The 23,384-nt window shown below is 45.7% G+C and overlaps 2 protein-coding genes and 1 long non-coding RNA gene across 6 annotated transcripts in view; all 3 read right to left on the reverse strand.

Moving 5' to 3' along the window:
- Positions 1-686: 686 nt before the first annotated feature.
- lamp5 (lysosomal associated membrane protein family member 5) lies at positions 687-6,380 on the reverse strand. Its single transcript, XM_012839382.3, has 6 exons — positions 4,759-6,380; positions 4,215-4,393; positions 3,638-3,769; positions 3,216-3,330; positions 2,605-2,793; positions 687-1,011 (listed from the first exon to the last, which is right to left on the reverse strand). Exons 1-6 carry the CDS (start codon positions 4,814-4,816, stop codon positions 836-838), a joined length of 849 nt encoding a protein of 282 aa, XP_012694836.1. The 5' UTR covers positions 4,817-6,380; the 3' UTR covers positions 687-835.
- Positions 6,381-9,791: 3,411 nt separating this feature from the next.
- Positions 9,792-12,632, reverse strand: LOC116223850. The gene is made up of 2 exons (XR_004165301.2): positions 11,093-12,632; positions 9,792-11,012 (listed from the first exon to the last, which is right to left on the reverse strand). It is a non-coding gene; the product is annotated as an uncharacterized LOC116223850 (long non-coding RNA).
- Positions 12,633-13,057: 425 nt separating this feature from the next.
- The window catches only part of LOC105910660 (1-phosphatidylinositol 4,5-bisphosphate phosphodiesterase beta-4), an 88,553-nt gene continuing 78,226 nt past the window's right edge, over positions 13,058-23,384 (reverse strand). For 3 of the 4 annotated variants that reach the window (XM_031581354.2, XM_031581356.2, XM_031581355.2), the window contains 12 exons: positions 22,348-22,436; positions 22,076-22,226; positions 20,754-20,806; positions 20,261-20,326; positions 18,451-18,566; positions 18,280-18,355; positions 17,591-17,766; positions 15,480-15,581; positions 15,247-15,304; positions 14,592-14,678; positions 13,764-13,800; positions 13,058-13,231 (listed from right to left, as the gene is read on the reverse strand). In XM_031581354.2, the coding sequence (XP_031437214.1) occupies positions 13,143-13,231; positions 13,764-13,800; positions 14,592-14,678; positions 15,247-15,304; positions 15,480-15,581; positions 17,591-17,766; positions 18,280-18,355; positions 18,451-18,566; positions 20,261-20,326; positions 20,754-20,806; positions 22,076-22,226; positions 22,348-22,436 (1,100 nt within the window). In that variant the 3' untranslated portion in view covers positions 13,058-13,142. The remainder of the gene's footprint in view (positions 13,232-13,763; positions 13,801-14,591; positions 14,679-15,246; positions 15,305-15,479; positions 15,582-17,590; positions 17,767-18,279; positions 18,356-18,450; positions 18,567-20,260; positions 20,327-20,753; positions 20,807-22,075; positions 22,227-22,347; positions 22,437-23,384) is intronic. The other variant, XM_031581357.2, reaches the window with a different exon arrangement.

Below are 23,384 nucleotides of genomic sequence, written 5' to 3' on the forward strand. Positions count from 1 at the left end.
TTAATTATGACTATGTTCATACATCAATCATATAAATTCAGATACAGAAAACCTCTGTCCAATTTATAAAGGTATGTCTCAAATAAATACTTTATTATTATCTTCACTTTATAGAAATGACATCACAATTAGAGGACTGGACACACACAAAATCATTTATTTCAACTTCCACACAGTGCAGCGTGGGACTCCTTTGAATGCATAGAAATTCAGAAAATAATTTACTCTCACCCTTACCCTTACCCTTACCTTTCCTCTACGTGTTCATCACTGAACTACACTTCCCATCACCCAAGCATTTCCTTCCCTTACCACTCAGTGTTACCAGCATAGTCAAGCATGTTCATCACTGAACTACACTTCCCATCACCCAAGCGTTTCCTTCCTTTACCACTCAGTGTTACCAGCATAGTCAAGCATGTTCTTCACTTGGGTTTGCCAGGAAGCAACATGTAATGGAATGTCAAATCAACTCTGATAAAATCGTCTACAGAACACACATACATTTCATTACTACAGTACATTATTGATGGGAGAGACGAGGCTGGGTGAAGTGGACAAGGCTCTTTTACCAGACATCAAGGACAGTCAGACGGACGGAACAGGAACCCAGCGGATGATCCCGAGAAGCAAACAACAACTGAAAGAGTTCTTGTTTGTTGTGTGGTGCGGGGGGGGGGGGGGGGGGGGGGGGGGAGAGATCCACGTCAGTGGGTCAGGGGACCCAGAAGAGAAGCCAGCTAACTTTGCTTTGCAGAGACGAGAGAGAGTGTGTGTGTGTGCGAGATAGAGAGAGAGAGAGAGAGCGAGAGAGCGAGCGAGAGAGGGGAGTCCATCACATGTTCTTGTAGAGGGAGCGGTCGCGGGGCAGCACAGGCTCCTGTGCGGTCAGCTTGAGGTGGAAGTGGTAGATGGTGAGGGTGATGACGATGATGAGGGCCAACACCAGGCCCAACACCAGGGGCAGAGTCTCCTCCAGCTGCTCACGCTGGTCTGTGATGCACTTAGTGGCTGAGGAGGGGGACACACAAGAGAGGAGGGGGGGTCAGAGGGGACTGCGTGCTCAGGGGTAGCGTGTGTGTTTGTGTGGGCGTGCAAATATGTGAGTGTGTGTATGTATGTGTGTGTGTGTGTGTGTGTGTGTGTGTGTGTGTGCACAGATGTTTAGTCTTGTGTAAGGATGGACTTAGGGTGATGGAAAAAAGATCTTGATTTGACCAAAAATGTGTAAAACATGGGGTCACAGTTTGAATTTCAGTTTCAGTTCAGACTAGTTATTTTTATTCACTTCTATGATCAAACATTTACAGTCCCTACCTCTGTTTCTTCCTGCAGTTAAGGTCAACTAAAAGTATTACTGTGACATATATTTCAAAAACATACATGGCCATCTACTTCGCTGGAATTTGTTTTATTTTATATGTATGGATGCCGGGGGCTTGTGTCATCTGTCGCTGACATCTTAATCTGCTCAGTGCGCTCACCGGAGCGTTCACGCGCAGGCTGCTCCCCTTTGCAGCCGTGTGTTCCCGGTTCCAGAGCGCTCCTCCGTTGAAAAGACCCACTCTCTTCCACGTGGCGCTAAGAGGATTACCTCTACTCACACTTCTCGCGGATTACCAAAGTTAACAAACAGGCGTCATTATGTAAACATGGACATTCAAAAAGAGCTGATCTAACTGTTCATTGAGTCATTAGTCTCCTTTAAGGAGTCAGACCAACGGGCAGCTGGCCTGACAGAATGGCATCGGGACACGAGACGAGTTATTTGCTTAGCAAAGACGGGCTCGTGACTCGTCAACCATGTCTGCGCTCTCAGCATGTTTCCCATCACGCGTGCGTGACCGTTCATATGTCAAGTGGTGTTGGTGGTGTGTTTGAGAGGGACGGGGAGAGAGGAAGGAGGTTTTTCTTTTTACTGTTGTATGCGTGTGTGATGGAGTTTCTCTTGGACGTCACCTCTGGTTCTTGCGCGTGTAGAGAGATTGCGTCGTAAATTACCTTGGGTAGTAACCGGGGAAGCTCGTTAACCGATAAAGATGGCTTTGTCTATAAACTCATAAAGACCTGGTGCCGCAGTCTCTCTCTTCGCTCTTCACACTACATCACTCTAACCAAGGTGAAAACTCAGGGGACCAGCCTCTTTCTCTCTCCCTATCTCTCTCTCTCTCTCTCTCTCTTTCTTTCTTTTCTTTTCTTTTCATGAGGGTAAAAGAAAAAAAGGATGACTGCACCAAAACTGTCACGTTCAGATCCCGCGCCTACAGATGTGGACGACAGGCTGTAAAGGCAATTAGGTCTATTTGTGCTATTCACAAACACGCAGAACACACAATATCCAAACGCACACCTACACACACATATACACCTTTTATTTTTATTCGGAGCCCTGGAATGGCTACTTTCTCAAAGCTGACCTCAGTTTTTGTCTTCAGAAAATATAAAACCATGATATAGCTATTGCCAGGAACCCTGTGTCTCTGTGTGTGCTTGTTTGGGTCAATCAAGCTTTTGGCCAGTATGATTTTCAAACATCAATTATGTTTTATAAGTATGTGCATACCTGTGTGTGTGTGTGTTTGTGTGTGCGTGCGTTTAAGCTACCTTCACTAAACATGAAGTCGCTCTTGATGTCAAAGGGCTGGATCTGAATGTCGGACAGGATGATGGTGACGCCCTTTTGGTGGTCGGTAGAGAGGAGCGTAAGGGTCTGCTGGGCCGCGCACACGAACGAGCGATCCGCCGGGGTCACGAAGGCAGACAATTTGTGCGAGTTGGCCGTGTGCTTCCCGGCTGAAAAGACACACACGCACACATACATACACACGCACACACGGAATACGTTAAAGAAACAAATTACGCATCAAAACATCTTTGCACAAAAAAAAAATGTATTTAATAAAATATGAACTGAAATATTTTGATAAAATAAAAATATACACAAATGTAACAGAGCCGATTAACCGAATTGTATGCTGGTTCCGCTCATTCCCTTACGCAGGCTACACCTCAGCCGACTTCATTCAAAAAAACATATATATCTAAGTGATAGGATAAAAATTGTATTTAATTTAAAGGTTCATTTTTCATACAACACTGAGAATGGTAACGGATGAAAAATCTAATGTCTAACTAATAAAATCATCCCTAACTGTCTGCTCAATAACAACAATAATAATAATAATAATCGTTATCAAGCCTTGTCCCATACTCACGGTTGTACGCATTGATAAAATGCGTGCTCTCAGAGGTATCGTAGACCAACTGCACCTTGTTAACCTTCCATATCTCGCTCTCCTTTTCTTTCGGATCGTTTGCAAGTCTCGTCTCCTGCAAGACGGCAACCTTATTTTTATTTTGAAAGGTTACTCAAAGGAAAAGCTCAGTCTTTATTAACCTTCAACCTAGATTGTTTGTGCTCTTGACAGACAGGTAAAGGTATTTGGGGTTATGCCACACTACAACTTTCTTCCCTGTATGCACAAAACGCTCACAAGCGCTCGCTGCGGTGCGTGGGTGTTCTCAAAATGGATTTAACAACTGTTCTGAGGGAGTTATTACCCGACGAGCAAATTACATGAATACATTTTTTTCGTTAATTACTAGCATAGTACCAAAGCCGGGTAAACTCGCCCACCTTTACAAAGAAGATGCGGAAGATGAAGGCGTTGTTTGCCCAGTAGATGTGCAGCTCCGCTTCGTTGGGTCCACACATCCCCTCCACCCCTGCCCCCCGGGGAAGCGGAACGCTGGCCTGTTCTGTAATTAGCTAAGAATAAACCACAGAACAAACACAGCACGAATCACCATCACATCATGATCATTACCATCACTCCTGCATCGCCACCACCATCACAGGACTGAAGAGAGTTTTTTTTAAAACCACATCAGAATGCATCACACACTTTAGGAGATGGTAGCTGTCCAGCGTCGCGCCGCATGAAAGCTGGTCAAAGTTTTTTTTCTTTTTTTTTTAAAGGATCGTGTCCAGATGCTCTTTTTATTTTGCTGACATTATTTATAATTTAAACGAATTAAACATGTATTTTACTAGATGTGGAGAACCTGAATGGTGTAATACCCTCACATAGGCCAAGTCTTGATGTTAGTACAAACTTTAAACCGTCTACAGTTTTTTTATCGGCTATGGCATCATGTCACAGGTTTGCCTTCATGGAACCGCAAGCATCACTGATGATAAAAACAGCACTCACGTCTATGCCATTCAGTGCGAGCACGTCGTACGGTATCACGAATCTGCCCGCAAATTCAGCCATTAGACAAGTCGTGCCGTTCTCTCGGACAGCAAAGATGTCTTTGTCCGGGTTGGTGGACAGTCCTGACAGATTCTCACTTTCCTGCTCGGCCATAACCACGAGTCGTGTCAGAGTGCCTATGGACGAGAAGTTTGCGTCACCAGCCAAAACGCCAGGAGAATATCAGAGAATCCATAACATTAAACAGCTTAAAGCTCTTTTGACATTTTCTCTCACACTTATCTGAGCAATACTTCCAATTAAAACATTCAGGTATGTACTCTTGTTCGTAAGGATTTTTAATAGGGTCAGAATAAAAGAAGTTCAAGATTTCGGTTTTCATTCGTGTTGCTCTTTTTTAGTCATTTGAGCATCACTATTTGCACTTAAGAAGCTGTTTTTAAAGAGATTTTAACAGCCTCGATCTAAGTTAGTCCATGTCTAGTACTTAAATTTGTGTCACGACCCGATCACTTCGCACGAGAAAAGCCCATGAACTTACCGAGCAGGCAGAGGACAACTCTAACGCTGTCCATGGTCCTGAAGCTGCGTAGCTCCATCGCCAAACGGGTGGGCTTCCTCGGGGAAAATACCGATGTAGGAGTCGAAAAAGTCACGAAAGGAGGATGTGGTGAAGGAGGAGGAGGAGGAGGAGGGGAAGGCACGCGCTCCGCTCAGCTTCGAGGAGTCACGCTCGTATCATTGCGGATGCAGCAAATCCAGGTGTGCGTGATTTAGCATTCGCTCACTTTCGCAGCTTGCCGCGGTCGTTTAGTCGTCAACGGCGACACGTCGTGTTCACTTCAGATGTACGCAGTCCTCTTGAAAAGCAGGACAAAGAAGCTTTTAGAATGTGATACAGCCAGACCACCGGGCAGCTCATGCTCGCCGAATCAGCATAACCGCAGCGTGACTCAGGCTGGAGATTTCGGCAGCGGAGCAAGTCCTGGCTAAGTTGCTGCTGGCGGAGAGCGGCTGAGCTAGTCCCGCAATGCTGTTGTTTCCATATCTGTCCTTACAGCTGAGGTGATGGACTGAATCGCTACACTCCCACCCCCTCCTCCTCCTCCTTTCCTCTCCTCCTCCTCCCCCCTCCTGGCCGCTCGTATGGCTGCAGATGCTGCTCTGTGCGAATGTGGGGCTTTGGATGTGCTCTCTGATGCGGCTCGATAACGTGTGAGCTCAGCCGTGCGGGAGCAAAGCTGCGTCCCGGACAACCCTTCCCCGGCAGCCGCCTCAGAGCTGCCGAGAGCGAGTAGTATGCTGGCAGCAGCGTTTTGTCACGAGACTGATCCCGTTTGGAATGTAAGTTTACCAACGGACACATTCACTGGCGTCCGTCAGCGTCTCTGTAGACAGCTGAAGTACACAGTAGAGCAAGACAAAACAGACGACTTGTCCGAGGAAACCATTAAAGAGGAAGTACACCTTGCATCCAAAGAGACAAATAAACAGACCACTCGAGCAGTTCAGCGTGACCTAAAAACATAAATTACGATATGATCCCTAAAAATGATATCTCAAACATTTATATTATAAACACGGAAAGAAAGCACAACAGCATTTTAATGACTAGAACAGAAATGACAACGTCACACCACATTTTATTGGTAAAGCAATGACATGGCAGTAACCTACAAGAGAATGTCAGGATAGATCGTGGGAACTCGAGTAAACCTTAAACAAGAGCGGTAGCAAAAATATATTCCCTGAGGACGGTATAAGCTTAACTGATGTACAAACTATCAGGGGGCCAGAGCGGGGCGGAGTCATGGCTGGCGGTTTAAGGATGTGAGGTAATAGAGTTTAATGTCACACCTACAGACATGAATGTGTATAGGTTTAAAGTGTTACCCATGTTTTTCATGATTCAAACATGATTGATGGCGTCAATGTACCATAGTCTGAGCTCATGGCGAACTCTAGTTCTTCAAGCCCCGCCCTTGTTTGAGAGGTCTGGTGCCTCCACACACCGTCTTGCCATTACGCACAGTCAGATGGTCGGTCTCGGAGTAGACACTTTCAACTGCAAGTCAAACTCGCACTTCACAGCGCTGATGCTGTCTATGCTCGGCTTGCTTCCGACCTTAGGGTGGTTCGTGCACAGGGGAAACGTCTCTGACCTCGGCATTCCCCGAGCAACAGCCTCGCCAATCCCCCCCTGCGCTTCGCACCCACTGTCCTGCAGTTCTTTGCCGGTCTTTTTTAACTCCGGAAAAGTAAAGCGCCTCAACAGTTTGTTGCCCAGGACAGAGAAGGTCGTTGATGCCGGAGGCGACGGCAGCTCTGCGGGATCCGTGTACCCCTGTGACGTCGGGTTCTTCCACACAGCTTTGAATTTACGCACGGACATCTGCGCGCGCTCCGGAGGCAGCGGGCTAGGGACGTTGGTGGGCAAACTGCAGCGTTTCTGGTAGTAGCTGTCGTCGAATCTCCGAATGCCTGAGTCAAACGTGGTTTTCTTGGCTTTCTCCTTGTCCACTTCATCATGGGTCACTTTCCCCATTATTGGTGTCATCAGGATGCCGAGAGGGCCGGACAAGGTGCCCTGAGAGGAGCTCGCAGGCGCAGAACTTTTTGGCACAGTTTTGAACGGCCTCGGGGAAAACTGAGCAGGAGGCTGGCAGTTTGTCCTTCTGGATAAGGGGGGCAAGTAGGTGGGGTCATCAGCGCAGCACGACTTCTCACCTTGTCGTAATGACGGGGGATTAGCGGATCTCTGAGGAGTTTTTGGGGTCAGGACGCCGGAGAAGAAGAAGCCTTGTGGAGATGTTGGCGAGCCATCGCTTTCCTTCTCATATTCCTCAATTGAATCCATGGATTGCAAGTGATGCTTTAAAATAAGGGATTTCCTCTGACCTGAAGCCATCGTGGAGAGACATGAAGCATCTCTGGGCGCACTTTCGTGCTTGGCGCACACAGGTCGCTTGTGCGAAAAGAGATCTGGAGCTTTCTTCTGAGGCGCGTCCTCCTGTGTGTCAGCGTCTTCCCTGACGCTCACACTGCCAACTCTGTCCAGTGCACCAAAATCATATTCACTCACTTTTTTGGAGAGATTCGTCAGCGCATTCAAGCATTCTGTATGGCCAAGGTACTCGGCCACCTTTACTGCAGAGTTCCCCACTTTGTTTTGCCTGTCTATTTGTAGTCCAAGGCGCTTGAACGCTCTGACTAAAAACTCCACGACCAGAGTGTGTCCCGCCACGACCGCGTACATGAGCGCAGTGTTTCCCCACACGTCCCCCATCTCTGGGTCCGCATTGTTCTGCACCAGAACCTTCACTGCGTCCAGATAGCCTTTCTCGCAAGCGTAACTAAGGGCCGTGCGTCCGCCTTCATCCTTGTGGTTGACGCTTGCGCCTCGCTGCAGAAGAAGAGTTATGAACTTGTATCTCGCCTGGGGGTCTGGTAGAAAAACAGATGAAATAAGTGGGGTCTGGGCACCGTCAGTTTTCGAGTCGACGATTTTGCCATCCAGGGCGTCAAGGATAAACTTGGCCAAGTGAACTTTATCCTTGGACATCGCCTCTAGAAAGATTTGTGTGCCACTTTGAGTTCCCGTCTTATCAGAAAGTTTCAACATTGTACATATGTTGTGTTAACTTAACTTCAAGTCGATAGATGGAGCATTTATAGATGTGGAGCAAGTCTGTTGAAATCCTCTCCCAACCCGATGCCGCTCATCATTGCGCACGCTTTCTCTTCAAGCCTTTTATATGCAGCGCGTCCCCGTTACCGGAGCGACACAGTCACATAATCAGTTTTTGGATGTGGCCAAATGGAAACATTAAAAGCGTTATTATCATGAGCCACTTCACGGAGCGGCTCCGCAGAGGCTTCATTCCAATGAATTATGCAAAGGTTGATTATACACCAAAACACACTGGAGCTTTTCTTTGATGTTGGAAAGAGGGGCACGGGGTCGTTTCAGAGTAGGCTAGTCGTGTTCCAATTCCAAACAGTGTTTTTCAAATGAAAAAGTGTACAAGCCCAAACTGAACACAACTCATCTAAGCTCACAATAAACTCATGTTACTGTCACCTCTAAAAGGTTCTAGCAAAGACTTTTTTTAAAGTTATTTTTGAACTCTTTTAACGTTTCTACTGAGATGATGTGACTCTTTCATAGAAGTGTCATTGGATCTGTTAGTATTACTCCGTGGTTTGGAAACCTACATTTAGCCAATAAAAACAGGCTCGGAAGTCTTGTTAATATGGTCAGCAAGCACTCAGGGGGTGTCATGACGAGCTTTCGGACATTTACAGCAGGCGTGTCCTTAGAAGACCTTACTATATTGGATTGCCAGGAGGACCAACCACCCCAGAGGGAGTCTGAGCTATTGCCCTCAGGCCAGGTTTTCAGGGCTGCAGTTTGTAGGACTAAGTGTCTCCTTCATCCACTGTGCTACTGATATGCTTAATTGAAAATAGCACTCTAGCCAGGGTTGCATTCCTTGCCCAATCTATTTGGTATGAATCCCTATTACCATTAGCCATTACATTGTACATATACATACATACTCATATAGAAAAACATAGGCTACACATATGGACTAGCTTTATGATTTATTGCGTTGATGTCGCTGGTGTTGTCCTTTCGTATTCTGTTGGTACGTGAAGCGTGGCTGCAAATAAAGAGAACCTTGAACCTTATTATGTTCCAGTGTACGCTGAAGTGTTTTCTAAGTACGCTTTCTATAGTCCGTGAAGCAGCTCCGCACAGGCGTCTTTACTATTTACATGCTCAGAGTTTCGAAAAGTAAAAAAATCATGATGTTCAAACTATAAAATGTCACATTCTCTGCAGACTACAGTGCTAATTAATCAAAATGAATAACAATACAACCAAACAATAGTGACAGACTAGCATACCAGGTTTGCATTTGGCAGAGCCTTTTTAACCTACGTCTTTCCTAAATTACACCGTAACGTTTCGAAGTGATTCCCGAAACGTTCTTAGCTAAGTATACCTTCTAAGTCCGGGCCATTCTTAAGTATACCTTCACAGTTTTCAGCTAAAACAAAGGTTTTAGAGCCTAAAACTGTCCTTGGTGTCTAGACGTATGCAATGACTGCGATGTGTGACCAACATATGTGTTACATTACATTTATATTAAATAAAAAGAAAAATACATCGGTATAAATTAATTAGCAGTTATATTGAATCCATTGTGAATACTAATCTATGAGTCACATCTAGCCTACAGCTGTTCTTACTTAGGATTTTTTTTAAATGTTGTCTTGCATATTTCTTGTTGATCTTCTTTCTAATGATCACCTGCGCTCCAATCTGAGTCATGCCCATGAAACTCATCTCACACATGCCCAAGCCTCCGTGAATGACAACAACAATGCCAGAATCATGGAAAGGTTTATCTTAGGGTATTCCTGAGAGATGGTTTGGATAACGCGTAGAAAAGTAAGAAACTTTAGTAAGATAAACCTTTCAAGTCTTTGTAAAACGCAGAGACACCGTGACTGGGAAATACAGCAGTAGATTAGGACACGCTAGAAAGAAAGGGCAGGGCCACCACGTTCGTTTAACACCTGTAGAGTTTATTGGTACACATACTATAAAACAGTATTAAAGTAGCAGGATAACAACAGTTGTTTTTAGTATCGTCATTGCTAGAAGTTCCACAAGTACAATATAAATACAAAACCACCCACAGAACGCGCTGCTGACAAGCTACAGTTAAAACGGTCAAATGAAAAGATACTAATCAAAGCGTTGACATTGTTCTGCAAAAATAATCTTTTTTTTGCAAACTACCAAGCTACATGAAAGTCGCACGACAGAAAACATTCAACTAGTGCAAAAAAAGCCTCTACTTAAACAAATATAGTCTTAAACTACACACTAGATTTAATATATAATATATATGTATATTTATTTATATGTCTTTATATAAATAACCCCTTATTTTGGCATTGTAAAATAATTTAAATGTCCTACCAGACACAGAGTGGCACATTTTGAAAGCAATGAAAAGTTTTAAAAGCACTTCGCTCATCATTTCTGTTCTAGATATGTGGAGCTCAACACCAGGAGGGTGAAGTGTGAATTAGAATAAAAACAAAAAAAATAAAAATAAAAACAAAGCTAGTGGTTGAAGACAACAGACATCCCTGTTGCTGGCATCCCTGTGCTTTCCCAAAGCCCTTGGAAATCATGGAATTCCGCTACAAGATTTGGTCAAATTTACAATTCACATTCCCTCATCCACACTGCCACACAACTACAGCACAGGACTGTAGACTCCAACACTGACAAGGCAGAACAGGGGGTTTTGCCAGCAACCTTTTTGAAAATGTACAGATAAAAGCATCAAGTTGAACTATGTGAGGCCTTGGAGCAGGAAGTAGACAACAGCAGTTATCAGGTCAAAGGTCATAGGTCACTCAGTGAGGTCAGAGGTCACCTCCATAGTGCTTCCTTAGAATTTAGGCTTATCACCTCACACCTCATCAGTAGTATTAGGGAACAGCCTGGACACACAGGCTTCAAGATCAAGCCTCATACAGTGTTCTCCAAATCACACACACCTTCACTGGCCACTGGGGAGACAAACATTCAAACAATCAGACACAGCTTCACTCAGAGAGGCAAACAAACAGAGCAACTGACTGGACTCGCATCCAGATGAGGTCTTCAGCGGTCTCTGCTCAGGGCTCAGGTTAAACCAATCAACAACTCTGGTTTAGGGAGGGACAGGCCAGGGCCAACCCATCTGCTGCCTGCTAACCCTGGGCCACCTGCATTCTCTAACTAACCCATCTGCTAACCCTCGGCCACCTGCATTCTCTAACCAACCCATCTGCTAACCCTGGGCCACCTGCATTCTCTAACTAACCCATCTGCTGCCTGCTAACCCTGGGCCACCTGCATTCTCTAACTAACCCATCTGCTAACCCTCGGCCACCTGCATTCTCTAACCAACCCATCTGCTAACCCTGGGCCACCTGCATTCTCTAACTAATCCATCTGCTAACCCTGGGCCACCTCTAACCAACCAGTGGCAGATCAATAACTGGTTATTGATGATTAACGATTATTTATTAATTTGACTGATTAAGTTAAGACATGCACAGCACAGCCTGAAGGAGGTGCCTGGAGGAGGTGCTGTCCTTTAGTTCACGTGGGCAGCTGCCTGAACTACAGGGGCAAAACCCCCGGGTGGCCACAAGGAGTTCAGCTGTCAATCACAGGCAAAGGAGACTCTCAGTTTTCACAGTACTAAAGCCAGTCGGACAGGAAGGGGAACTGTGTGTGCGTGCGTGTGTGTGCACGTGTGTGCGTGCGTGTGTGTGTGCGTGCACGTGTGTGAGTCTGTGTGACCATTTAATGTTCATGTGTCTCTCCTTGGGTGTGTTGAGCTGTTTACCCCTATAGGACAGGGCTGTGTGTGTGTGTGTGTGTGTGTGTGTGTGTGTGTGTGTGTGTGTGTGTGTGTGACTGCTACAGACTTTACCTCTCAGTGTCTTCAAAAGAGAAAAAACTAAACAAAAGCCAAACCAAAAGAAAGAAACAGAAGATGAGAGAAGATAAGAGAAGAGAAGTGAAGTGAGAGGAAGGCGATGGCCTGCTGTGTGTTGACAAGCCGCAGTGTAAGGACTACATCTCAGCAGAACTGGGCCAGGCCCAGCAGTCCGGTCCGATCCACTCGGGGAGCCTGGGAATCTTTACATTCTTATCAGATGGATAACACCTAGTGCTCTGCTACATAGTTTTAGAAAAATCCTGTTTTTTCTTTTCTTTTTCTTTTTTTGGAACAGCCTACCACATGTAAAGCGCTCATGACAGAAAACTCCACTCTTGTGTAGCGTATTATTTTCAGATATTGTGCTGACTTAAAACAAACTATATCTTTTACATTTTTTCCTTTATATATATATTCATATATATAAATGTTCATATATAATCCTCTCCGCCAGCCAGCTGATCTGCTGCTATTTGCTCTTCATCTAGTACCATAGAGAGAAAAGTGTCAAAAGCCATAGATGGTTTCGAAAGAACACTTTGGGTCTCGACTGGGTTCTGTTCTGAGACCAGTGTGGGTTCTGACACCAGTGCCTGCGCGGCCGGACATGTGAGGCAGGGTCTAGGGGCGGAGGTAGGGGCTTGTGAGGCAGAGGCCATGGCACTGGTAGAAAATGCTGATGGGGTTCCGTGGGCCGTTGCCATGGCGATGTGTGAGGTGCAACAAGGACACTGGGAGGTGGGGAGGTGGGTTTTAGAAGACAGGGGTGTGGGGGGCGCCAACGTGAGTTGGGGGTGGCAGAATATTTGAGAGAGTAGAGAGGAGGACAGAGCACTAAGGAGAGGACAGGAGACCCTACCAGAGAGAAGAGAAGAGGAGGAGGAGAGGGGAGGATGAGAGGAGGAGGAGGAGAGGAGAGGATGAGAGGAGAGGATGAGAGGAAAAAGAGAGGTGAGGAGAGGAAGAGGAGAGGAGGACAGAGGAGCTGAGTGGAGAGAGGAGGGGTGGGAAGCAGGAAGAATATAGGAAGGAGAAGGAGTGGATAGAGTATGGAAGAAGACGAGAGGAGAGGAGCCGGAAGAAAGGAAGAAGACTGACAAGAGGAGAGGAGAGTGGCGAAAGGGAGAAAAGGAGAGGAGAAAAGAGAAGCTGGAGGAGAAAAGAGAAGGAAAGGGATGAGAATGGAGTGTGTGTGTGTGAAAAGCTGCTGTGTGGAACAGAAGTGTGTGTGTGCAAGGGGCGTAGAGAAGGGGCCTGCATTGAGGCTGGCACTAGAGGGTGCACTGGGGCAGGGGGGCAGTGGGACAGGGGGGGCAGTGGGCGGGGGGTAGTGGGGCGGGGGGTAGGGGGGCGTTGAGGGGCAGTGGCCGCAGGCGTGGAGGGTTGGTGAGCTCAGGGTCAGAGGTCAAGTGAGCGGAGCCGAGCTCACACCACCGTGGCTGGTCTGCGGTCCATCTCCGCCTCCAACTTCACCATCTGCTGAATGTCCTTGGCCTGGAATACACAGACACACACACACACACACACATACACGTGCACGCATGTCAGTTTAGCGCTCCCATATACAGACAGACACACAAACCAATCCAACACCAATACGTTATCACACACTCTCAAAAACACACTCATAAGAACATACAAACTAAGACACAAATTAACAAACACAGACCTTACACTGACAAACCTACACCCACACCCACACACACTCACACACACACACACACACACACACACACACACACACACACACACACACACACACACACACACAAACACACACACACACAAACAAACTTTATTCCCACAACAGTGCACACATACAGACACACTCTCAATCTCTCTCTCTCTCTTAAACAAACACGGACATAAAAACACACACACCATTTACACAAACACAACTAAAGCCTATCTCCTCCCTGGTCCGGCTGGTAGGACCTGAGGAAGAGGAGGGATGAGAGGATGGACAGAACAGAAAGGATGAGGGGAGCGAGGGACCAGAGGAGGAGGTGCGGATGAATGAGCCTACCTTGAGTCTGTGAGTCTGCATGATGTGATTTCAAAAGCTGCTCAAAACAAACAAACAAACAAACAAACAAACACACACACACACACACACACACAAACAAAAGCAAAATCAAACAAAAGAAAGATAAAATGACAACAGAATAAAATAATCATATTAACATGGATTGTCACAGTGGTTCAACATGGAGACCGTGAGGAACAGTGAAGTAAAGTAAATGACAACAGTAAACAGTAAACACTAACAGTAAACGACTGAAAAGGCCGTGGTGAGAGGAGCCGTTTCTAGGGAAACACAGCAGGCTCTCACAGGACACTGGTGAGGGCGGGGACATGGAAATGGAGCAGAAATGATAGTGTGTGTGTGTGTGTGTGTGTGTGCGCACTGCTTTAAAAGTATGTGTGTGTGTGTGCGTGCGTGCACTGTTTTAAATGTATGTATGTGTGTGTGTGTGCACGTGCACTACTTTAAATGTGTGTGTGTTTGTGTGTGTGTGTGTGTGTGCATGTGCATGCTTGCATGCACTGCTTTAAATGTGTTTGTGTTTGTGTGTGTGTGTGTGTGCGTGTGCATGCATTGCTTTACCTGTGTTTGTTTATATACATGTATGTGTCATTTTCATGTATTTGTTTTTGGGTGGAAGAGTTTGGGAGTGACTATGAAAGTGTGTGTATGCGTTATGTTGATATGTTTCAGTATAGGTAGGTAGGTCTGTGTGTGTGTATGCGTTATGTTGATATGTTTCAGTATAGGTAGGTAGGTCTGTGTGTGTATGCGTTATGTTGATATGTTTCAGTGTGTCTGCGTCTGCGTCTGCGTCTGTGTGTGTACCTGCTCTGTGAATTTCTCCAGTTTGTCTCGCTGCTCGCGCTGGTTCTTCTCTAGCACTTCCAGCTCTCTAGACTGCTTCATGCCCAGCTGTGAACACACACACACACACACACACACACACACACACACACACACACACACACACACACACACACACACACACACACACAGGGTTTTACACATATGCCAAATGGCAGCTAAAGAGGTTAAAATGAAATACAGTGATTAGTTACATATCTACAGGTAGAAAGATACAAATAATTGGTTTCCTTTCAGTGCCAGCTGCAAATACGCTTCACTTGAAATATTCAAATGAATTCAAATATTCATTGATGTACTCCATGACTAGCATTTAATATTTTTTTAGTTTGCAAATAAAGGAGGTATTTCCTTCAGATTCAGGTAAAGCCAGCTAGATAATTAAAATGTGAGCACTGCTGTGCATGCATATATAAACACACACACACACACGCACACACACACACTCACACCTCCCCATATACAAATAAAAACACATTTAATGAAACACTCACACACTTCCCCTTATGTATAATATACGTTACATACGTAACTAAATTAAACACAACCTTGACACACACACACCTCGTCATACACACACACACACACATATATATATATTGAATAAAAGACAAACCCGTTTTCTCTCCTCCAGGAATTTCTTGGTGTTGCTGCTGTTGAGTTCCCTCACTCTCCTGTCAGACGAAAAAACACACACAAGAACGCATCACAACCACAGTAAAGATACACACACACACACACACACACACATCACAACCAGAGCAGAGATACACACACACACACACACACTCCAGAAACACACACAACCGGATAGTCCTCCAGGTTAGCTGGCGCTATCCCAGCACGCACCTCTCCCTCTCGGCCTTGTTCTTAATGGTCTTGTCTTGACTGATGGCCTTGCTGTTCTCCATGGAGGTCTTGGCCTGGTTGGCTCTCATCTCTTTGCTCTGCCTATGGGAGAGACACCAAAGTCAAGTCACACCACGTACCGCACATCTACACAGAAGATTCTAGAGTCTATCTATTGATTCTATGATTCTATCGTTCCTGTGTCATTAGAGAAAAGACTGAGAGCTGCCGGTGACCTGATGAAGTGCTTCAGTGGCAACTATAAGACGAGCACTGAATAAACAAACAAGGACTCCAAGCCGCAGTCCACTCTTGACCACGAGAAACATCAAAGGTCGACTAGAATATGCCAGGAGGAATTTGGACAGGACTGCAGAGTTTTGGGAGGTGGTTCTGTGGACTGATGAAACTAAACTGGACATCTTTGGACACATGGACCAGGACAATGGTATGTCTGGTGTGAGAAAGGCCAGGCTTATGACCATAAGAATACCATCCCCACGGTCAAGCATGGAGGTGGGTCATTGATGATGTGGGGATGTTTTTCTGCTGCAGGAATTGCCAATCTTGACCATGTTCCTGGCATCATGGATTCCCAGAAATAACAGGCCTTTTTAAGCAAGGCAACCTGGCTCTGTCCACTCACCTTCCTCATCTCTTTTACCCCATCCTAAAAATTACATTGAACTCCAGACCATGTCTGAGTGAAGTGTGTGTATGTGCTTGAGAGAGAGAGAGAGAGAGAGACAGAGAGCATGTATTTTGTGTGTGTGTGTGTGTGTGTGTGAGTGTGCGTGTACGTTTGCGTGCGTAAAGAAATCTTGCTGGCTGCTCTTTGAGTGACACATCCACATGTATGCCGACAATGTGCGCACTTCATCGGCTTGTGTGTGTGTGTGTGTGTGCGTGCGTGCGTGCGTGTGTGTGTGATTGTTAGCGCTCACACACATGGGCTCAAATGTGTGTCTTAATAGGTTGTGATATAATAATGACTGCATAACTAGCCCCAACAATGACAAGGCTTGAAACAGCCTTGAACCATCTCTGTGCTTTGTGTTGTGCTTCATCTCTCTGTGTGTGTGTGTGTGTGTGTGTGTGTGTGTGTGTGTGTGTGTGTGTGCGCGTGTGTTGAAGATTTCTATTTGTGTGGTTACATAATTATTTGTGCATTATTTTTACAAGTACACACACTCATGATATAGATCTATATTCATACTGACCAGAAATACATTCAATATTTCTATAAATTCTACACACTAATACTTTATATTGTATCAATGTTACACACCCATGTACAGGCACTCAGTATGCTTAGAGGTAAATACTATATTCATCTCTGGTAGGAGAGGACAAAAGGTTCAGCCACACATATGGGAAACTTAGTCCCAGTTTAAATGAAGTGTCCTTAACACAGCTTACATAAGCATTATTGATTAATGTAATTTTAATATCACAGTGTATATAAGTAAGTAATCACTATACCTCTCATGTAAACTAACACTGCACCAATCTGGGACATCGACCCCTTACAAACATTACATCTAATCATGTATCGTCATATACAATGGGGCTGATGCATACATCGTACTTACATTTAATCATGTATCGTCATATACAATGGGGCTGATGCATACATCATACTTACATTTAATCATGTATCGTCATATACAATGGGGCTGACGACTCTCCTCTGACCTTTTACCTGGTACCTAATGCTTGCTATCTGGGATGTTCATGCAGAGAAAACAGCTAGGGATACGTGTGTGTGTGTGTGTGTGTGTGTGTGTGTGTAAACAGGGGGAGGACATCATCTTCAGTGTGAGTGTATGAAGGAAGCAGCCAGGAACGTACAGAGAGAGTGTGTGTGTGTGTGTGTGTGTGTGTGTTAGAGAGGGGAGAACAGGACTGGAGGACATTCTTAGAACACTGTGCTGATGTTCTGGAGAGGAATGAAGGTGAGTAGAGATGGCGCTTCGAGCTGGAGGACAGCAGCTCCTATGGGAGCACGCGTGTGTGCGTGTGCGTGCGCGTGTGTGTGTGAGTGTGTGTGTGTGAGTGTGTGTGTGTGACTGTGTGTGTGTGTGTGTGTGTGTGTGTGTGTGTAAACTCACCGGTCATGTACTAGTTTGAGCTGTACAGCCTGCTGCTCCTGTATTCCTGTCAGTAGTTTGCCCAGGTGGTCGCACTGCTGGGTGACGTGCTGGTCCTTCAGCCCCTGCTCCTCAGTGCTCTGGGAGGCCAGCAGCTCAGAGAACTCCTTAGTGTGCTGTGCAGTGATCTCCTTCACCTGGGGAGCACACACACACACGCACATAGATTACACAGACAAACACACGCACACACACAGATTACACACACATCACACACACAGACACATTACACACACATCACACACACAGATAACACACTTACACGCACACAGATCCCACACACACACACACACACACAGATTACACACATCACACACACGCACATCTCACACACACACACACACACACACAGATTACACACACATCACACACACAGACACATTAGACACACATCACACACTCAGATAGCACACTTATACGCACACAGATCCCCCCCCCCCCCCCCCCACACACCCACAAGCTCCCATTCTTATTTCCATTATTTTTATTCTATATTCTGGATACTCTGCAGGCTCATATTCAGGTTATTTTATGAAACTGTTTGCTTTAACCTTACTGCAGGTTTACTAACTCATTAACACAATCAATCACTTCTAGAGACTTGGGAGTTTGGGGTCCAGAAAATAATAAAGGTGATATGAGTGTTCTACCTTCGCTTTGTGGTCTGTGGTGAGGGCCTGGACCTTGGCTTCCGTCTCCTTCTTCAGATCCATGCAGTTGTTCTCCCTAATGTGGGGGGGGGGGGGGGGGCAGAGACTGTTAATAACACATTTATAAACATGTATGCAGCAGTTGTTGGTGTGTTTATAACTAGTCTGTACCCCTTCTTCTTGATAGCTTTCTCCAGCAGCTTCTCCAGAGTGAACTTCTCTTTGTCGTGCTGCGCCATCATCTTGTCCATCTGGACGCAGTGGGATTTCTGCATGGCGTTGTGGTCCTGCATACACACACATAAACAAACAGACAAACAAACAAACAAAGGCCATAAACAAACAGCTGGCCGTTAGTGTGTGTGGGTGTGTGTGTGTGTGTGTGTGTGTGTGTGTGTGTGTGTGTGTGTGTGTGAGAGAGAGGGGTTGAAGTGTTTGGCAGAGAGGCCATGAGGACACTGCTAATAGGATCTCAGACAAGGAGCCTCTCACTGAGAAACAAACAAGAGAGAGAAAAAAATGGAGGGAGAGAGAGAGAGAGATAGATAGAGAGAGTGAAGGAAGGATAAAGAAATGAGAGAAACAGACACAGCAAGGAAGGACAGTAATTGAAAGAGGGGAAAAACCGAGCTGAAAAGAGAAACAGTATAATAGTGACACATGTAAACAGACGGAGTGAGAGGTGAGAGAGAGAGGGAGAGAAAAAGGAAGAGGGGGACAAAGAAAGACAGAGATAGAGAGAGAGAGAGAGGGAGGGAGGGAGGGAGTGAGAGAGAGAGAGAGGGGAATAGTGAGACAGGAGAAGAGCAGAGGGGCTTGAAAGGAGAGGGAAAAAGAGGAAGGGAGACAGAGGGATAGAGAGAGGAGAGAGAGAGAGAGAGAAAGAGAAAGAGAGAGAGAGACCTATTTGACCCTGATCACAGACAAAAATCTGAGAACCACGTTGACAAAGTACAGACTCAGTGAACACAGCCTGGCCATAGAGGTGTGTAGGCACAGACAAACCTGGCTGCCCAAGGAAAACAGACTGTGCCCCCATTGCGAACAAGGAACAGTAGAGACAGAGCTGCACTTCCTGACACAGTGCACACAAAATTATTTAAAAAAGATTGGTGAGGTCCTCCCTGAGTTCCTGCTTGCGAGCAGTGAGGAGAGGCTTTTATACCTCACCGGAGAAAATGAGGAATGCCTTGTCCTCGCTGCACAATATGTCTCTTCCTGCCATAAACGGAGGGAGAGCCCATAAATGAATTAAATTCATGTATGTTCATGTCTGTTGTTGTTGTTGTTGTTAATCCCCTGATAATTATTATGTATTTGTATTATTGTTCCCACTTCTCCCTTTCCCCTTCTGATGTACCATGTGTAAAGATATATGTATTGTTTATGTAATCACTTATATATGTAATCACTTTTATATATCCAACCCAAATGCTTTGGCAATACTCTACAACATTATGGTCATGTCAATAAAGCTTCTTTTGAATTTGAATTTGAGAGAGGAAAAAGGGAAAGGAAGGGAGACAGAGGGATAGAGAGAGGAGAGAGAGAGAGAGAAAGAGAGAGAGAGAGGAGAAAGGGAAAGGAATAGTGAGACAGGAGAAGGGCAGAGGGTCTCAGTGATGCTAATGATCTTCAAACAGGTGGTTACAACATCAAAGAGCCAGGGGAGAGGAGAGGGGCTTGAAAGGACAGGAAGAAAGAGGGAGGGAGAGAGAAATAGAGAGAGAAGGATAGAGAGAGTGATAGATAGAGAGAAAGAGTGGGAGAGAGAGGGATAGAGAGAGGAAAGAGAAAGACGGAGAGGGAGGGATAGAGAGAGAGTGAGAGAGAGAGAGAGGAAGATATGAAGAGAGGGAGTGAGAGAGACAGAGAGGGAGGGATAGAGAGAGATAGAGGGAGAGAGAGAGGTAGAGGGAGAGAGGGAGGGATAGAGAGAGGGAGAGAAAGAGAGAGAGAGTAGAGGAGAGCTCAGACTAGCCTTGGCGTGTTTCTTCTTTAGTGCGCTCAGCTCCTTCTGCTGTTTCTTCATGAGCTTCAGGTACGTCTGCAGAGACACACAGTCAGTATGGACACAGTCAAGAGTGGACACAGTCAGTATGGACACAGTCAAGAGTGGACACACTCAGTATGGACACAGTCAGTATGGACACAGTCAAGAGTGGACACACTCAGTATGGACACACTCAGTATGGACAGTCAGTATGGACAGTCAGTATGGACACAGTCAGACAAACAGTGGACAAACACAAAATACTGATTACATTACTGATTACATTACTGAGATATGATAGTTGACATGTGGTAACACTGAAAAGTAAATATATGAAATAATTTGGTCTATCAAAATATACCAAATATCAAAATATATTAAATCATTCCAGTGTGTATTTGCTGGTTAGGGTCAGAGGTTGTGTGTGTGTGTGTGTGTGTGTGTGTGTGTGTGTGTGTGTGTGTGTATGTTTGTATTTTACCTTCATCTGTTTGAGGTCATCAATGCTGATTTGCGGCACAGATCCTGAGGCATCTAAGGGATCAAACACACACACACACACACACACACACACTCATTATTCTCACACAAACAAAAACACTCACACTCTGCAAACACATGGATTCACACTGTGCACATGTTCAATGAAGGCAGACCAGATTGACAGCACTGACATGTTTGAACCCCTCTTGACCACAGTGGCATTGTTGGACAGCACCGTGTTGGAACCATGTTTAAAGCTCTAAATGGCCTGGCTCCAAATTACCTGAAAAAAATGAATTACTGCCCACCAAGACCCCTTTGTTCCCAGAGTGCAGTTCTTCCTGTAATTCTAAGACGACAAAAAGCACAATAGGAGGCAGAGCCTTTTGCTATCGAGCCCGCCTCCTGTGGAATAATCTTCCTGTCTCCATCCGAGAGGGGGACACCCTTACCATCTTTAAGACTAGACACTAACATTCCTTAGGAATAATGCATCAAGATCCTATAGTTAGGAATAATGCATCAAGATCCGGCACTTGATGCAACATACTTTCCATACTCCCTACCAGGCAAGCTCACTTTCTACTTCTTCTTCTCTCTCCATATATTGTGCTGTGTTGTTGACACTGATGAAGAGGCTGTATTTCTTGCCGTTCTAATTGGGTGTTTAAGGTGACCAGGGTTTGTATCCAGTTCTTGCCTTTACTTTGGATTCTCTCCTTTTTCTACCTCTCTACCCAGCTGGCCCCAAGCAGATGGGTCCCCCATGATGAGCTGGGTTCTGGCCCTGGGCTCTGCAAATTGCCTTGAGACATTTTCAATTGTTATTGGTGCTATGTAAATAAATCAAACTGAATTGAACTCCAGACCATGTCTGCGATGGGGTGAGGTGTGTGAATGTGTGTGTGTGTGTGTGTGTGTGTGTGTGTGTGAGAGAGAGTGAGACAGAGAGCATGTGTTTGTGTCTGTGCGTATGTGTGTAATAGAGAGAGTGAGACAGAGAGCATGTGTTTGTGTGTGTGTTTGTGTGTGTGTGAGATAGAGAATGAGACAGAGAGCACGTGTTTGTGTGTGTGTATGTGTGTGTGTGTGTGTGATAGAGAGAGAGTGAGACAGAGAGCATGTGTTTGTGTGTGTGTATATGCGTGTGTGTGTGTGTGAGTGGTAACCTTTCTTGGTCTTGGGTTAGTTGTTGACGGCTGTGTTGGATCACTGGGCCATATCTGAACTGGCCTGCGGAGTGTGTGTGTGTGTGTTTATGCGTGTGTGTATGTCTATGCACGTGTGTGTGTGTGTGTGTGTGTGTGTGTGTATTCTAACCTTTCTTGGCCTCGTTGGCGTTGTTGACCGCTGCGTTGGAGCTCTGGCCTGTGTCGGAGCTGGTCTGCGGTGTGACACTGGCCTTCACTTGGCTCTGTTTGCCTTTCTTCTCGTTCTTGGAGCCCTCGTTTGGAACGTCCGCAATATCACTCTATCGCAGAGAAAGACAGAGAGTGAGGAGGGGGGGTATCGGAAAGAGTCAGAGTGTGTGTGTGTGTGTGTGTGTGTGTGTGGTGGGGGTGGGGTGGTAGACAGACTGTATAGTGACTTACCGTTTCAATACCCAGAGCCCTCATCTGGTCTGCTCTCTTCTCTGCTATTGTCAGGAACTTCTTTGGATCAGACAGAGCATCCACAATGGCTGAAAGAGGAACAAGCATCCATCATTATCATCATTAGCATCACCATCAACGCTATCATCATCATCACCACCATCAACACTATCATCATCATTACCATCAACGCTATCATCATCATCACCACCATCAACACTATCATCATCATCACCATCACAACCATCATTATCATCATCATCATCATCACCATCAACGCTATCATCATCATAATAAGTGCATACTCCTTCTCATATCATCTCTTTCTTAACCCAGTAAGTGCATACTCCTTCTCATGCTGTCATACAGACTAGTATACATACACACACCTCACTAACTCCCTTAGACAGAAAAGGCCAGTTGCAAAAGTAACCCAGTTCCAGTCCCTTACTGCTGGGAGTGTTCTCTACTCGTCTATGGCAGATTCCACATGACTGTTTCTAGAAGGTTCTTTCTGCACTGAGAGAGAGCTGGTGGCTACTGACGTTACTGCACAGGTGAGCTACTCTAGGAATATTAACAGACTTGCTGAGCTTCTGGCTGGTGTTGCAGCATTAGAGACACCTCCTGTCCGGACGCTCGAGGGGTTTCGAGTTTTTCCTGGCAGCTGTGCTCAGTGCAGTGGCCAATGGAGGGAAATACAGTCAGCGCAGATTAGATCAGCTCTGCTTCTGTACTGCAGCAGTTTCCAAACATCATTACCCTCCAGGTGCAACAATCTGACTACAGCCTGCGAGCAGTCCAAACAGAGAGTTTCCCCTCCATTCTCTCTCCCTCCCTCCCTCCCTCTCTCTCTTCTCTGCCCCCCCCGCCTCTCTTGTTCTCTCTTTAGCAACCCCCCCCACTTGAGTCTCTCAGCAATGGTCCGTACCAACATAATGCCTCATAGTTCCCTCCATAATACACCCCCCCCCCCCCACCACCACAGCCGCCGGGTAAAAGCCTGAGAAGGTTTGAGCATCCTCCTTTATAACCAT

Source organism: Clupea harengus, chromosome 15 (genome assembly GCF_900700415.2).
Source record: "Clupea harengus chromosome 15, Ch_v2.0.2, whole genome shotgun sequence".
NCBI classification, from domain to species: domain Eukaryota; kingdom Metazoa; phylum Chordata; class Actinopteri; order Clupeiformes; family Clupeidae; genus Clupea; species Clupea harengus.

Coding starts and splice junctions, on each gene's coding strand:
- lamp5 (XM_012839382.3), bottom strand. CDS start 4,816: ATGGAGCTACGCAGCTTCAGGACCATGGACAGCGTTAGAGTTGTCCTC. Junction 4,394..4,758: donor AGTTGTCCTCTGCCTGCTCG/GTAAGTTCATGG, acceptor TCTCGTCCATAG/GCACTCTGACACGACTCGTG. Junction 3,770..4,214: donor TCGCACTGAATGGCATAGAC/GTGAGTGCTGTT, acceptor GTTTATTCTTAG/CTAATTACAGAACAGGCCAG.